The sequence below is a fragment of the Acanthopagrus latus genome, chromosome 10, assembly GCF_904848185.1.
Source record: "Acanthopagrus latus isolate v.2019 chromosome 10, fAcaLat1.1, whole genome shotgun sequence".
In the NCBI taxonomy this organism is placed as follows: domain Eukaryota; kingdom Metazoa; phylum Chordata; class Actinopteri; order Spariformes; family Sparidae; genus Acanthopagrus; species Acanthopagrus latus.
Window position 1 is genome coordinate 103,852 of NC_051048.1, and position 15,044 is coordinate 118,895.

Consider the following 15,044-nt stretch of genomic DNA (forward strand, 5'->3'; position numbering starts at 1 on the left):
ACATCCTAGATTCTGTTGCTCCATTTAAAGTCATGTGCTCCAAACCCAAAGCTGAACGACGTATCAGACGTGAGCACAGGAGAGCTGAACATCAGTGGAAGAAAGACGAGCTGCAGATAAAGATATCAGAGATCTTTGAACGCTCAAAACACAAAATATGTTTCTGTTATAATTTAAAACTGTCACAAACCTCATGTTCTTTTTAGTGCTATTAACAGTATTGTTAATACTCCTCGGTCTGCTCGTCTTGATGGTTCCTCTGAGACCTTTGAAATATGTCTCCACTTTTTAGTTTTTAAAGATTATTAGCCTGTTTGAGCTCATATCTCTGGCTTTTTATTACCCATCCATCACTTTCACCTGCTCTGCTGTTCTAACCAGTTTGAGTGTCTCTTTTAAAGGAAACACTCCTCATATTAAACCCTCAGCTTGTCTCACAGATGGTGTCCTCTCTCATTTAGTTAAAGATACGTGTGAGACTACAGGACCAAACGTCCCAATGATTATAAATAGAAGTCTATCTGCAGGTTTTGTACCAGCAACTTTAAGCATGCAATAATACATTGTCTGATCAAAAAACCCAATCTGGACACTTCAGTCCTCTCTGACTCATGACCAATCTCCAAACTCCTGTTCCTTTCAAAAATGTGGGAGAAAGTTGTATCTGTGGACACACGTGGAATTCTGACAGTGTTCCAGTCTGGTTTTAAACATCTGCACAGCACTGAGTCTGTACTTTTAAAGGTTTTAATGATCTTTTATTTACAGCTGACTCAGTTATTACTCACTTATACTTTTAGATCTTATGGCTGCATGGGACACAGTAGACCACAGGATCCTCATCTCTGGCCTAGAACAATGTGTTGGCATTAAAGGCTCTGGAACGGTTCAAGTCTGACCTGTCTGACAGAAGCTTTTCTGTTAACTTTGGTGACTCTGTGTCTTCCTCAGCACCTCCCTCAGGGATCTATTCTCTGACCCATTATGTTTTCCCACTACCTTCTTACCCTGGGGGCCATCTTCAGAAAATATGGCACCTGGTTTCACTGTTATGCAGGTGAAGCTCAAATATATCTGCCTTTGAAATGGAAGGATGCAAACTCTTTCAAGTTATTGTTTGATTGTCTTCACATATCAGAGCTTGAATGGCCTTAAACATTCTACACTTTAATGAGAATAGATCTGAAGTCCTAGTGGTGCCTGTGGTGCCCCTCATTTGCACCTGTGTTCCCTGGAGCCATATGTAAAACCTGCTGAGAAATAATGGATAATGGACAGTGATTTTAATTTGGTCAAACAGATGAACTCAGCGGTAAAATCTGCCTTTTTCCAGCTGAGGTTTTTATCCCATGTCATGACTGATCCCCTTAACGTTGGTGTTAGCTTCCCTCTCTCGCACATCTCACCTGGACTGGTCTCCCTTCACTGGCTCCCTGTATGTTTTAAGACTGATTTCAAGATTTTAATATTTGCCTATAAATCATTAAACAGTCCAGCTTCAGTCTAATTTAATGAGCCTTATGTCCCATCAAGGTCACTCAGTTGCACCGACCAGCTGATCCTGCTGCTCCGTGTGGAACTTTCAGTTTCATTGTACAGCACTTTGGTCAGCTGTTGTTTTTAAATGTGCTTTATAAATACATTTTGATAAATTGATTGATCATCACCACATCACCATCACCATCACCATCATCATCATCATCATCACCACCATCACCATCACCATCATTATCATCATCATCATCATCATCACCATCATCATCATCACCATCATCATCATCATCACCATCATCATCATCACCATCATCATCATCATCATCACCATCATCATCATCATCATCATCATCACCATCATCATCATCATCATCACCATCATCATCATCATCATCATCATCACCAAACAGCCTCCTCTGTCTCTTCTGTAGTTCAAGTTTATTAATTTAATAGAAACAACTCTTCGTCATCATCATCATCATTATCTCAGCTGATACAAACAGTCTGTTGTCATGGTTATCAGGATCCTCATTAGTCTGATTATCATACTGTTAAACTCAGTGTCACAATGTGTCAGAGTGTGTGTGTGAGTGTGTGTGCGTGTGTTGTGTGTTATTTTCAGGGGCGCCGCTCGCCAACAAGCAAGGCAGGCAACTGCTTGGGGCTGATAACGTTTTCTCTGTAAGTTCAGTGTTCCACTTGAATGATTATAACTACATGTATATAATATATACAATATGCCTTGTGTCATGTCATGGTTCTTTTCTGGTCGGATCAGTTCAGTCAGCATCCACCTCCAGGTCACGTGAGGCCACATAGTGAAGACACATCACATCACCAGCAGCATCAACACCAGTTAATATCAGATCGACCTGCAGGCCAGATGTGTAGAGCCACCCACTGCACAATTGTTTTTAATGTTTTGTGGAAGTTTGAAATAATAAAAAATGTTTTTTCCCAGGACCCCATCAGACTCTAGAACCACCCTGGTTCTGTTGTGTGTGTTGTGTGTTTGTCTGTTGTGTGTTATGTTGTATGTATATTGTGTGTGAGTGTTCTCAGGATGTGGTTCTCTCTCTCCAGCTGTTGGTTCTTCTCTTGCAGCTCTCTGATTTGTTCCCTCAGAAGCTCCACCTCCTCTCTGACCGCCAGCATCAGGTGACTCTTTACCAGGTCCTACACACACACACACACACACACACACACACACACACAGACAGGTCAGAGTGTGTACAAATATCCTGTAGCAGGTGCAGATGCTCCTCTCGGCTTCAGCCAGCAGAGGGAGCAGTCACAGATCACAAAGAACAGAACTTACCGATAATTCACCATTAATGAATAAAAAATTATTCATTTGTCAATAATTACAAAAAACTGCATAACAAAAGAAAAACAGTCAACACAGTCAAACTACGCTAGAACCTTAATCCTAACTATAGTAGAACCCCAGTCAAATTACCATAGAAACATAACAACAGTAGAACTACAGCTGAAATTAAACTCACCATGGCCTGCTCTATTTTGTTGTCGATGGCGATCAGACTGTTACTGGAACTACTGGAAGACACAGACAGACAGACAGGTGAGAGTCAGACAGGTGGAACACAGACAGGTAGGAGACACAGGTGGAACACAGACTGGGGGCACCTGTGGCAGAGGAGCAGTAGTGACATCATGGTGGCTTCAGAGCCCCGCCCACAGGGTCCCCGCCCTCTAACGGGGACCGACCAATGAGGATGAGCTGCAGTGGGGAGCAGGGGATTCTGGGACAGGGATGGAGGCGGGACTGACGTGGTCACGAGAGGTTGCGGTTGGTTGGTTGTTCTGACTGGCTGACCCCAGGAGGGCGGAGTCAATGACCTAATTCTGGGTTTGGGTTCAGAGGTCATCAGCCCCGCCCCCGGCCACGACTCTCTGACACCCAAGGCCTGACCTTTGACCTTTCTGTGATCCCGCAACACAAGTCTCTCTGGTTGCTTAGCAACAAGCTGCATAGTCCTGAGGGGGAGGGGCGGAGTCGATGGGGGACGTCGCTGAGGACGAGGACAGGGGGCGGAGTCAGAGGGGGGACATGAAGGCTGACGACGCCCCGAAATAATTTTCTTTACACTACCAAACATGTCTAACCAATCACAGCCCTCCGTCAAACCTGACTACCAAGTCAGAGCTCAGCTACACACAGCACAAACCGTCCAATCAGAGCTCAGCTACACACAGCACGAACCGTCCAGTCAGAGCTCAGCTCCACATAGCAGGAACCGTCCAATCAGAGCTCAGCTCCACATAGCAGGAACCGTCCAATCAGAGCTCAGCTCCACATAGCAGGAATCTCTGATGTCCCTCATGAACTAGTCTTCGTTAAGGTCCACACTTGTCACCGTCCCTCGTTATCGTCTCTTCGTTGTCTCCTGTTCCGTCTCTTATCTCCTCTCTGATGAGTTCTTTTCTATCCAGATTTTGATTGGCTTGTTCTCTTTGACCTCACAGGTCCTCACTTCAGAGGCTCGTCCAATCAGCAGCTGTCTCAGACCATCCAGATGTTCTCTTCAGACTTTAAGTCTGTTTCCTCTAAATGAGTGAGAGACATCTGGTTTCTCTCTCACTCTCTCTCTCTCTCTCCCACACACACACTCACTCTCTGCTCTCTGATTGGTTGCTGTCTCATTCCAGCCCCAGCCTACTCACTGTTCCAGCCAATAGAAAGAGAGCAGTGTGGTTCTCCTCCAGCCCACTCAGAGAGTCAGAACACAGAGCTTCATTCATTCGCTCACACTGGTTTAAATGATCAGAGGTTTGTTCTGAGCTGTACAGACTCGGTGCAGCACAACAACAAGACAACCACAACATGTTTAGAGCTCAGCAGAGAGTATACCTCCGCCCGGTCCAACATACCTCCACCCGGTCCAACATACCTCCGTCCGGTCCAACATACCTCCACCCGGTCCAACATACCTCCACCCTGTCCAACATACCTCCACCTGGTCCAACATACTTCCACCCGGCCAACATCAGACTGTCCTTGCTCATCAGATCCAGGATCTATTCTCTGAGTGTCAGCAATAACTCAGTCCTACAGTCAGTAACACCTGGAGAGAGTTCAGAGCGACGCTTCTCCCAGAACCAGATCGACATGAACCATTATTATCATTATGTAGGGATGTAACGATGCATTGTGACGCGATTAAGAATCGGTAAAAATGCGTGACGATTCTCGCCGGTTGACAGAAAAAATTAATCGTGAATCAAGTCACGTGACTTACGTCACTACTTAGGTACAGGGCACAGAGCGAGGGAAGACATGGTGACGGCAGGCAACAACTTTGAAATTGAGGATGCACCGAGTGGTTTTAAATCACCTGTGTGGCGGCATTTTGGATTCCCCATATACACAAATACAATCGGCAACACGAGCAACATGCAGCAGCATATTAGCCGCCACCACAGTGAGAAACAAAGTAACATTACGCCAACTCCTGAGCAAAAGTTGCCGAAGGGGCAAACCACCCTGACGAGAGGCTTTGCGTCTCCTCTCCCCCTTAACAACACAAGGGCGCAAGAAATTACCAGGGCAATTGGTTATTGTATTGGAAAATATTTGAAGCCATTTTCCATCATTGAAAACGAGGGCTTTCAGCTGTTGATGAACACACTGGAGCCAAGATACCGCATCCCGTCACGACAGCACTTCAGCCAGGTGGTCGTGCCAAAACTCTACCAGGAGGTAAGAGCTCTTGTGGTTGAGCTTCTCCGGAGGGCTGATACTGTGTCTATCACAACCGACGGGTGGAGGACAGTGGAGGTTTTAGTATAGATGTGAAATAGGTCTTGACGCTGGTCTTAAAAAGTCTAGTTGAACCCTTCAGGAGCCATGCAAATGGGTGTGTGTGTGTACATATATATATATATGTGCATATGAGTAATATAATATAAATATTACTAAGTTCTTGTCTTGCTGTTACCGACCAGTTCCTCTGTGGAGGAAACTGACGAGGGTGTAACAGACACCGGTGCCTCTACACATGCAGCAGAGCTGCCTGCTGACCAGGCAGACATGATGGATGCTGACCTTCAACAACCACCTCTTAAGAAGACTGCATTGGAAGATCTCCTAGAAGGGACTTTCACAGAACGTGTAGCAGAAGCACAGACCAATCACATGTGTAGGATTGACGCAGAAATTGTCAGGTACGGAAGTAAAATGTCTATTTCCCTCACAAGCTGCCCACTCAAATGGTGGAAGGAGAACAGTAAGTCTTACCCACTGCTTTCACCTCTAGCAGAGGCTTACCTCACCACACCAGCCACCTCTGGCCCTGGTGAAAGGGTCTTTTCGACTGCAGGGGATGTTGTAACCTCACAGAGATCTCAGCTTCGGCCTGAGAATGTTGACATGTTGATTTTCCTCAAGAGAAACCTGAAAGTTTCAAGCTACACAAGCCAGTCTTAGTTTATTTGAAGAGATTTTATGTTTTGATATTATTTTGATGTGGGATTTGTTTTTAAAAATCCAGTTTTTCTTTGTTATTTAAGTTAATAACTACTTCAGTTGCACTTTTTTATAAGACACAAAAATAGTGTGTAATAATTCTGTAAAGAAAGGACCTCTTTTTTTGGTCAAGATTTTATATTCTTTTGTGTTTGGAGATACTGAATTACACCAGTTTACTTGTGAGAAGAAAGGATATATTTTTCATATATTTTGTTGTTTAAGGTGACCATTTAAGTTGCACTTTTTATAAGAGGACACAAACTGTTTTACAGAGTTTCTGTAAAGAAAGCACCTCTAAGATTTTTTTTCCTAAGAATAAAAGATCATTTTATTTGGTCATAATTTGTCTGTCACTCATTTTGATTAAAAAAAAAAAACGTGAGAAAATAGTATCGTGAACAAAAAAATCGTGAACCGTATCGAATTGTGAGTTGAGTGTATTGTTACATCCCTATTATGGGAGGACAGAACCTTAACGGTCCAGTTACATGACAGCCAGCTGAGGAGACCTGCGGCACCAGTTTACACAGCAGGACATGTGTTAAAGGTACCTGAGTACACCTTCAACACCTGCACCATGTTCCAATAACCATACTTCCCGTACTTACTATACTGAGTCTGAGTACTTAGGGCAGTGGTGTCAAACTGATCCAGTAAAGGGCCATGTGGCTGCAGGTTTTCATTCCAACCAAGCAAGAACACGCCTGATCCAAATCAGGTGTGTTCTTGCTTGGTTGGCTGATTGGTTGTCTGATCCAAATCAGGTGTGTTCTTGCTTGGTTGGAATGAAAACCTGCAGCCACATGGCCCTTTACTGGATCAGGTTGACACCACTGACTTAGGGTGTTCCAATATCGATCGTGGAGAAAAGAGGTGTACCTAACAGACCTGGATGGTGCCTTCATAACAGCAAAAAAACACTGAGCATCGACAATGTACACTTTACGCACTAAACGGCCGTCATCTTGTCTACGTAGCAGAAGAGCTGATGACGACGTCGGCGCATTCTCCACATTGCTTGCATTAACAGAGCCCTATTGCAGGATTGTAGGATTGTAATTGTTAAAAAGTTAAAAAAGTTAAAAAGTCATAGATGTCTTTTGTTCACCATTCAAAGCAGGATGTTTTTGGGCCATGGCCGCTGTCACGATCGAAATTTCACTCACCTGCTGAAATCCGCGTACTCAGCAAGTGCGGATAGTGTACGACGTCTAAGTTTACTCATGCAAGTATGAATATCGGAACACAGCTCTGGACACACCTGCAGGACTGATGGCCCGTCCTGGTACCGGTGACAAATGTTTTACTTCTTGTCATATATATATATATATATATATATATATATATTATATATATATATATGAGCTGTGCACCTTTAATGAAATGATTTGAGATTTCTTTTGCAATAAAATTGATCAAAATCAAAATTAACTCATCATCTCTGGCTTCTTTGTCAAAGTTTATCATAAAACATCCTTCTGCTGATTATCAGGTGGTCTCAGCTCTAAACTCTTAACATTCCCTTGAGATATTGTCTAAACTTGTCTCATCCTCAAAACCAGCTTCCTGCCTGCTGGACTCCCTTCAGACAAAACTGTTTAAAGAACTAAGTCTACAGTGTTAATATTGTTCACTGTTGTCCCTGACAGTTAAAGTCTCCTGTGGTTCAGCCTCTTCTTCAGAAACCACACCTCGACCCAGGATCTCTAAATAATCCTGGACCAGGATCCCACCTTCCCTTCTTCACAGAGTCGTGTCCCAACAACCTTCAGGCCTCCTACTTAATAATAATTTCCCAGAACCTTTTTAGTCAGCTGTCTGAGCTTCATTCCACAGAAACGGCCCTAAGGAGGTAAATGATATTTCACTTACTTCAGACTCTAACTCCTCCTCAGAGCTTCTGTTACTGGATCTCAGCTCTGTGTTTGGTACCAGAACTCAGTGGTTCTCAAGCATTTTTGTGTCTTTCTAAAACAGAGGTGTAATATTCCTCTTTCTCCAAAAGCCGCCACTGGGGTAGGCGTAAACATGTGACATGATGTGAAGCAGGAAGCTGGGCATGAACAGTGAAGCAGGTTGGATTTGTCTTCAAAATAAGAGCTTGAAATTGCACCCCATTTAGAACTGGGTTCTTAGCAGGGGACTTTTAATTTGAAAGAAACGACCGTCCTCAGCTTGCCGCTACAACAACAAGCTAACACAACCAAACAGCTACAGAGACCGAGGAGACGCTGCATCTCCTGGATCTCTGCAGCTGTCCAGTTGTTCATCTTAATGTCCGTTGATGAAGTGATGGACTGACTGCTGTGATCAGCTATTTCTTGTTTTTTTTTAAACTCCTCGGTTGTGGGTCGCACAACAGTGCAGGTCATCGACACCTCTGGCCACCTCACGCAGACGCCGGAGCATCAACGGCTCAGATTTAGATAGCGGCCAGGGCAGAAATAAGAATACCCTCCAAGGCGGCAAATTGGTGGACCAAAGAAAACCACAATATACCACCTTCTGTCTAAATCCACGGACCGAGCGGCTTATTGCCCAGAAAAAAAAACATCCTGTGTCTCTGTACAGTTCGCTGCCTCTACACTCGGACCTCTCTGTCTCTGATCGGGTCAGCAGGTGGACATGAGGGCCTGTGGTTCGTCTGCTCGTCGTCTCCTGGAACCACAAACTTTCCATGTTTTATCATTTGTATCAGATATTCTGTTGATTTAAGTTGTAATCTGTAGTTCTGTGGTGCTGTTCTGCACATGTGACTTCTACTTCCTGTCCGTCCTGGAGACGATCCTCCTCCATGGCTCCTCATCAAGGTTCTGACTTCTTGACTCGAGGGTGTGAGCACAGAGGATGTCGTTCACTGTATTGATTATAAAGTCCATCGAGGCAATGTGATCGTGATTTTGGGCTGTTTGAATAAAACTGATTTCATTCCATCTGACTGATGACATCACAGCAGCTAGTCTACGGCCAATCAGAGAGCAGAGTCAGAGTTCAGCTTACTGCAACAGTTCAGACGTCCTGCTGAGGCTCCGAATGAATGAATGGGTCCTCTATTCATATTAATCCCCCCACACACACACACACACACACGTACACACACACACTCACACACACACACATAGCACACACATACAACACACACACCCATTCTTTCAGTTTCTTGCCACAGTGTCAGCTGATCGTCAGCACAGTGACTCTGTCTGTGTGTGTGTGTGTGTGTCTGCGTGTGTGTTTCAGTGAGCCTGTAGAGTGTGTGTGTGTGTGTGTTTTAGTGAGCCTGTAGTGTGTGTGTGTGTGTGTGTGTGTGTGTGTGTTTTAGTGAGCCTGTAGAGTGTGTGTGTGTGTGTGTGTGTGTGTGTGTGTTTTAGTGAGCCTGTAGTGTCTGTGTGTGTGTGTATGTGTGTGTTTTAGTGAGCCTGTAGTGTGTGTGTGTGTGTGGGGGTGTGTGTGTGTGTGTGTGTTTTAGTGAGCCTGTAGTGTCTGTGTGTGTGTGTGTGTGTGTGTGTGTGTGTGTGTGTGTTTTAGTGAGCCTGTAGTGTCTGTGTGTGTTTGTGTGTGTGTGTGTGTGTGTTTTAGTGAGCCTGTAATGTGTGTGTGTCGGATCTTTCTCTGTGTTTCCCTCACTGGTTTTAAAGTGTCCTCGTCCTCAGGCTCAATGTGTATCATCAGTGCTAATAAGCTAACAAACAGCTCAGCGTCCGTCTGCAGATGATTCTGTCCTGTTCATTAATTTCAGCTTCAGACTGACATGAAACTGAAAAATGCAGACAGACAGAAATGACACACAGACAGAGAGACAGACGGTACCTGTCGTCCCCCGGAAGGCTGAAGAAGGTTTGGTCCAGACTGAAGCGAGCTGGAGTCTGAATGGGGGTCAGAGTGGGATGGTACGGTCCAGCAGGGGGGGAACCAGGCTGAGAGTGAGACAGCCTGAGAACAGACTGCAAGACAGACAGACAGGTGAGACAGACTAACGGAGAGCCAGGTGAGACAGGTGAGACACTATGACCAGGTGTGTTACCGTGGTCCATCCAGTAGAAAAGTCTTTACCCGCCCTGCAGCGTCCACGTCCAATCGTAGAGGAGGAGGGATGAGTCGTGGGCGGGGCGAGGGCGAGGGCGGGGGCAGGCTGCAGCTCAAACCCTGTCGTCCCATTGGCTCGGTGCGGTCCAGGAGCCGGATGTTGATTGGCTCCTGGTGTGTCGGGGAGGGCGGTCCACTGCGTAAAATGAGCCCCGCCCCCTCCTTGCCTCTGATTGGCTGAGCAAGCAGGTGGGCAGCGTCCTGTGAGTGGACTCCGCCTCTGTCTTTGTCCCGGCCAATCATCTCCAGGGACTCTAGTGAGTGGGCGTGTCTCATGGTGTCCAGCACCCGCCTGAACCCCGCCCCTTCCTGTCGCTCCACGAACTCAGAACATGTCCATCGCCCACGGCGATACGGCTCACCCCGCCCCCCGCCGCCAGCGCCGCTCGCCAGCAGCTTCACCACCCTGAACCTGGAGGAGCAGCCGGTGCCGGGTCCCAGGGCCTCATGGGAGACGTACTTCCTCTTCACAGAAGGCGTGGTCGGCTGAGAGGAGCTTCCCTGTGAGGAGGAAGCTGCTGATTGGACGGCTGACAGGAGCTCGCTGGACGTTGATTGGCCCACTGGAGTCTGGTTGAAGTCTGAGGTCACACTGGTGATCTGGAAGCCACTCCTCTTTTTACCTCCGCTCATCCTCACACACACACACACACACACACACACACACACACAACAGGCTCACTAAAACACACACACACACAGAAACTACGTGTTACTTGCATCATCGAGAATGTTCAAGTTAACTGTCACTAAGACGACCTGTCAATCAACTGAACCTGAGGATCCGTCCAAACCAGCCTGGTTAATTTTGCAACCGTCAAGTTATGTTCCTACCGGTTTTACGTACCGTGGTATTTTGAAACCAGGGTCCAGGGTGAGGTTTTCGTCTGATTTGGGTTTCTGTGGTTGAGTGTGGATATGACAACCGCGAATATTTCCGTTTCTTACGTCTTGTAAATATTGCGTGCGCAGCAATGTAAACAGAGTAACGACAGTTAGAAGGTGGTTAGAGGTGGTTAACGATCTAAAACTAACACTAGTTAACCAGCTCGGTCCAGACAAACGATTCCCCCTTGCGAGTCGCCATTGTTGTTTATGTTTTGATATTTGCCACGCTCTCCCATTCCGGTTTGGAATTATTTTTATTGGTTAAAACAGCCTTCCCGTTTTACATTACACCACCATCTATTGCCGTGGCATATGTATTACATGGATATTGCATCACTTGCTGGCGGATTTACAGTTGCGTGTGTACAGAGTTATTTTATTACACCCCTCGTGTGGACGCATTTTTTTTATTTAACAAAACCTGGGTTGCAAAATTAACTGGGCTGGTGTGGACAATGTCTGAAACCAGGTGTGTTAAAGTTTACCTGCTGGTGTCCCCTCACAGGACAGGTGTCCTCTCGGTGCAGACTCAGGTTCATGTCCCCGTAGCGTCTAACAACAAACCCACAGAAACTCTGCAGTCGGTTTCCGTCTAAAGTTAACAACTTTTAATCTGTCTCACCACACATCGTGTCTCTCTCTCTCTCTCTCTCTCTTGCTGTTCTGGTCAGTGTCTCTCACCCTTCAGCTGCTGTTCCTTCTTCTTCTTCAGTGTTTCCTGTTTCGTCTGACTCACTCTGTTCTGTTCTGTTGCTTCAGTCTGCTGCCTGTTGCACAACCTGGATTAACATGAGTGTGTGTGTGTGTGTGTGTGTGTGTTTTTCAGGTTCTGCAGGATCTCAACTGTTCAAAACGATCATACAGTACATGTACTGTTGTACTTCATACTATACTTCTACTAGTACCTCTGAGTATTTGTACTCGGTGTCTCCATGTTGGAGATGTTTTACTTCCTGTACATCAGTTTAAAGTATTTGTACTCTGATCATCTGACAGCTGCAGTTCCAGTAGTTTACTGTGTTTATTGTTTGTTTACTGTTCATTTACTGTCTTTACTGTTTGTTTACTCTGTTTATTGTTTGTTTACTGTGTTTATTGTTTACTGTCTTTACTGTTTGTGTACTGTGTTTGTTTGTTTACTGTGTTTACTGATCATTAACTGTGTTTACTCTTTGTTTACTGTCTTTACTCTTTGTTTACTGTCTTTACTGTTTGTTTGCTGTCTTTACTGTTTGTTTACCGTCAGGTCAGTTCAGGTGAGTTTACTTTCAGTGCTGAAGCTCTGCAGTTGTTTTCTATCAAACAGACAATAAAGACAGTAAACAGACAGTAAACGGATAGTAAACAGACAATAAACAGACAATAAGCAGACCGTAAACATCTAGGAAACAAACAATAAAGACAGTGAACAGAAAGTAAACAGACAGCAAACAGACAGTAAACAAAAAATAAAGACAGTAAACAGAAAGTAAACAGAAAGTAAACAGACAGTAAAGACAGTATACGGACAGTAAAGACAGTAAACAGACAGTAATCAGAAAGTAAACAGAAAGTAAACAGACAATAAAGACAGTAAACAGACAGTAAACAGAAAGTAAACAGACAATAAAGACAGTAAGACAGAAAGTAAACAGACAATAAAGACAGTAAACAGAAAGAAAACAGACAGTAAACAAAAAATAAAGACAGTAATCAGAAAGAAAACAGACAGTAAACAGACAATAAAGACAGTAAACAGAAAGAAAACAGACAGTAAACAGACAATAAAGACAGTAAACAGAAAGAAAACAGAAAGTAAACAGACAGTAAAGACAGTACACAGACAGTAAAGACAGTAAACAGAAAGAAAACAGACAGTAAACAGACAATAAAGACAGTAAGACAGTAAACATTCTCCTCCTCACAGAATTTTCAGTCCGTAAATCACACCCTGTGACGTCATCCTTGTAAACAAACACTCACGTTCATGCGCTTCTCTGGTGCGCGCTCCCGACGATCCTGTTCCCGGTCAGGATCAGCGGCCTCGCGCCTCCCTCCACTCGTGTGACGTCAGCAGCGGGCGCGGTGACACAATCGGTCCATTATCCACAGGAAGCAACGGAGCCTGCGCAGTACAGCCTCGGGCTGCGGCGGGAACGCGCCCAGTTTCCAGAGAAAAAGTTTGAACAGGAAGTCCTCCGACTTTCTTCTTCTACTGATTTAATTAGATTCTACTTCTGTTGTTCCATAGAACAGAACTACAAAACAACTGTCGTCGTCGTCTTCTTCTTCTACTCTTCTTCTTCTTCTTCTTCTCTGTACATTCTGCTCTCCCAGTAAACAGGCGCGTGTCGCCTCACAGCAGCCAATCAGCGAGCAGGAGACACCTTCATCCTCCTCCTCCTCCCTGATGCCTTCATCTCTGCTTCACAACACACGCGGCCTGCGCGCCAACGGCAGGAGAGCGAGCACGGCGCGTGCAAGTGTGTTGGACTGGGCGGTGCCTGTGTGTGATGTCATCTAATACGTCATGTCGTTAAATTGAAAGTGAATTGATGGTTATTGTTCATAAAGTACTCTAAAGTCTACTTGAGTAAAAGTATTAAAGTGATCAAGTATCAAAGTATCAGTAAAGAAAGTGATCAATATATTTACAGGTATAAACTGAGTCAGCTGATCGTCACAACCAATGATTCTATCTGTCTGATGAGGAAATCAATTCATTAATAAATGATGCAGCATGTAATCTGTGAAGTAACTAGTAACGAAAGGTATTAGATAAATGTAGTGGACTGGAAGAACAAAATAACAGAAAATACTCAAGTAAAGTACAAGTACCTCAAACCTTTATGTAATAGATATATTTAGTTACATTCCATCAGTGGAAACTGAACTCAACAAATACTCCACTAAATTTACCTGACAGCTTCAGTTACTAGTTACTTTTCAGATTACGTTCCTGTCCAGTGAAAAGTTTCTCCAGACGAGTTGATGTTGACCTGAGTAAAGAGTTTGAGCATGTAATCTGTAAAGTAACTAAAGTAATCAGACGCATGTGGCAGTATGAAGTAGTGCAGTACTTGAGTAAATGTACTTAGTTACATTAGATGAGTTTGGCTCAGATTCTGAGTCACGTGGATCAAACAGAATCTGATCAGAACTTCACTGAACCGTGGCGCTGTTTGAACGTGGCGCCCTCTGCTGGTCACTCAGCTGCACTGCAGCCACTCGCAGAACATTTATCTGTGATGTCACAACCACACTCAGTCCAAACCAACCAATCACACTGCAACATCTCTCTGATTCTTTTAATGTCACTGTGATGTCACAAAATCTGTGACATCATGATGTGATGTCACAGACACAGAACAAACACTCATGTGTACATCATCAAAACTCTGTTAGCATTCTTTCCCATTTAAATCTATGGATCCTGCTAACACTGTTAGCATTCTTCAGTCAAACCATAAGATCCTGCTAACACTTCAGCTATGTTAGCTTTCCCCATTTAAAGGGATAGTTTTTGAAGTGGGGTCATATAAAGTACATATCTATAGTCGGTCTGTTTCCTACAGTAATCAGCGATCAGCGCAGCCTCAGTGTGGAGCAGCAGAGAGCCACTCCAGCCCAGACGCTCAGCTTTGTACTGCAGTGAACAGAGTCCAGAGAAAAAGTTAAATAAAAAACCTAAAACAAGGCTCACCTTAAAAAATCTCTAACTGTTCAAGTGTATGTTGAACAGGGAAAATTCACACCGCTCTACATCGCCGTCAGACCGCCAACCGTAGAACCTCCATATCCCTACACAGTTACGCTAATGCGGAGGGATACAGTGAGTTAAGTTTCGTTTGAATCTAAAGTAAACCTCTCGTCTAGCAGCTCGGCCTCGCTCTGTATTTCGCCGCTCACAGATCAGCTGTTGCCCAGTTGTACTAATGCGTAGGGATACGGAGGTTCTACAGCTGAGAAAATGTAGTGCCAAAAGAAAGGGTGGTCTGACGGCGATGTAAAGCACTGTGAATATTCTCTATACAACATACACTTGAACTGGTACAGATTTTTTAAGGTGAGCCTTGTTTTAGGTGGTTTATTTCTCTTTTTCTCTGGACTC

General features: G+C 44.6%; 1 protein-coding gene across 5 annotated transcripts; it reads right to left on the minus strand.

Annotated features, from left to right (window-relative positions):
* Positions 1-1,913: 1,913 nt before the first annotated feature.
* zgc:153012 (uncharacterized protein LOC777626 homolog) lies at positions 1,914-14,558 on the minus strand. 5 transcript variants are annotated; one of them, XM_037112991.1, is made up of 7 exons: positions 12,917-14,558; positions 11,636-11,733; positions 11,440-11,506; positions 10,034-10,747; positions 9,791-9,924; positions 3,000-3,051; positions 1,914-2,670 (listed from the first exon to the last, which is right to left on the minus strand). In XM_037112991.1, the coding sequence occupies exons 4-7, from the start codon at positions 10,697-10,699 to the stop codon at positions 2,521-2,523; spliced, it is 1,002 nt and encodes a 333-aa protein (XP_036968886.1). In that variant the 5' UTR covers positions 10,700-10,747; positions 11,440-11,506; positions 11,636-11,733; positions 12,917-14,558; the 3' UTR covers positions 1,914-2,520. The 5 variants fall into 5 exon arrangements, with proteins under 5 accessions (XP_036968886.1, XP_036968887.1, XP_036968889.1 ...); XM_037112992.1 differs by lacking the exon at positions 11,636-11,733; XM_037112994.1 differs by having other exon boundaries at positions 3,000-3,048; positions 11,440-11,733.
* Between the last annotated feature and the right edge of the window lie 486 nt (positions 14,559-15,044).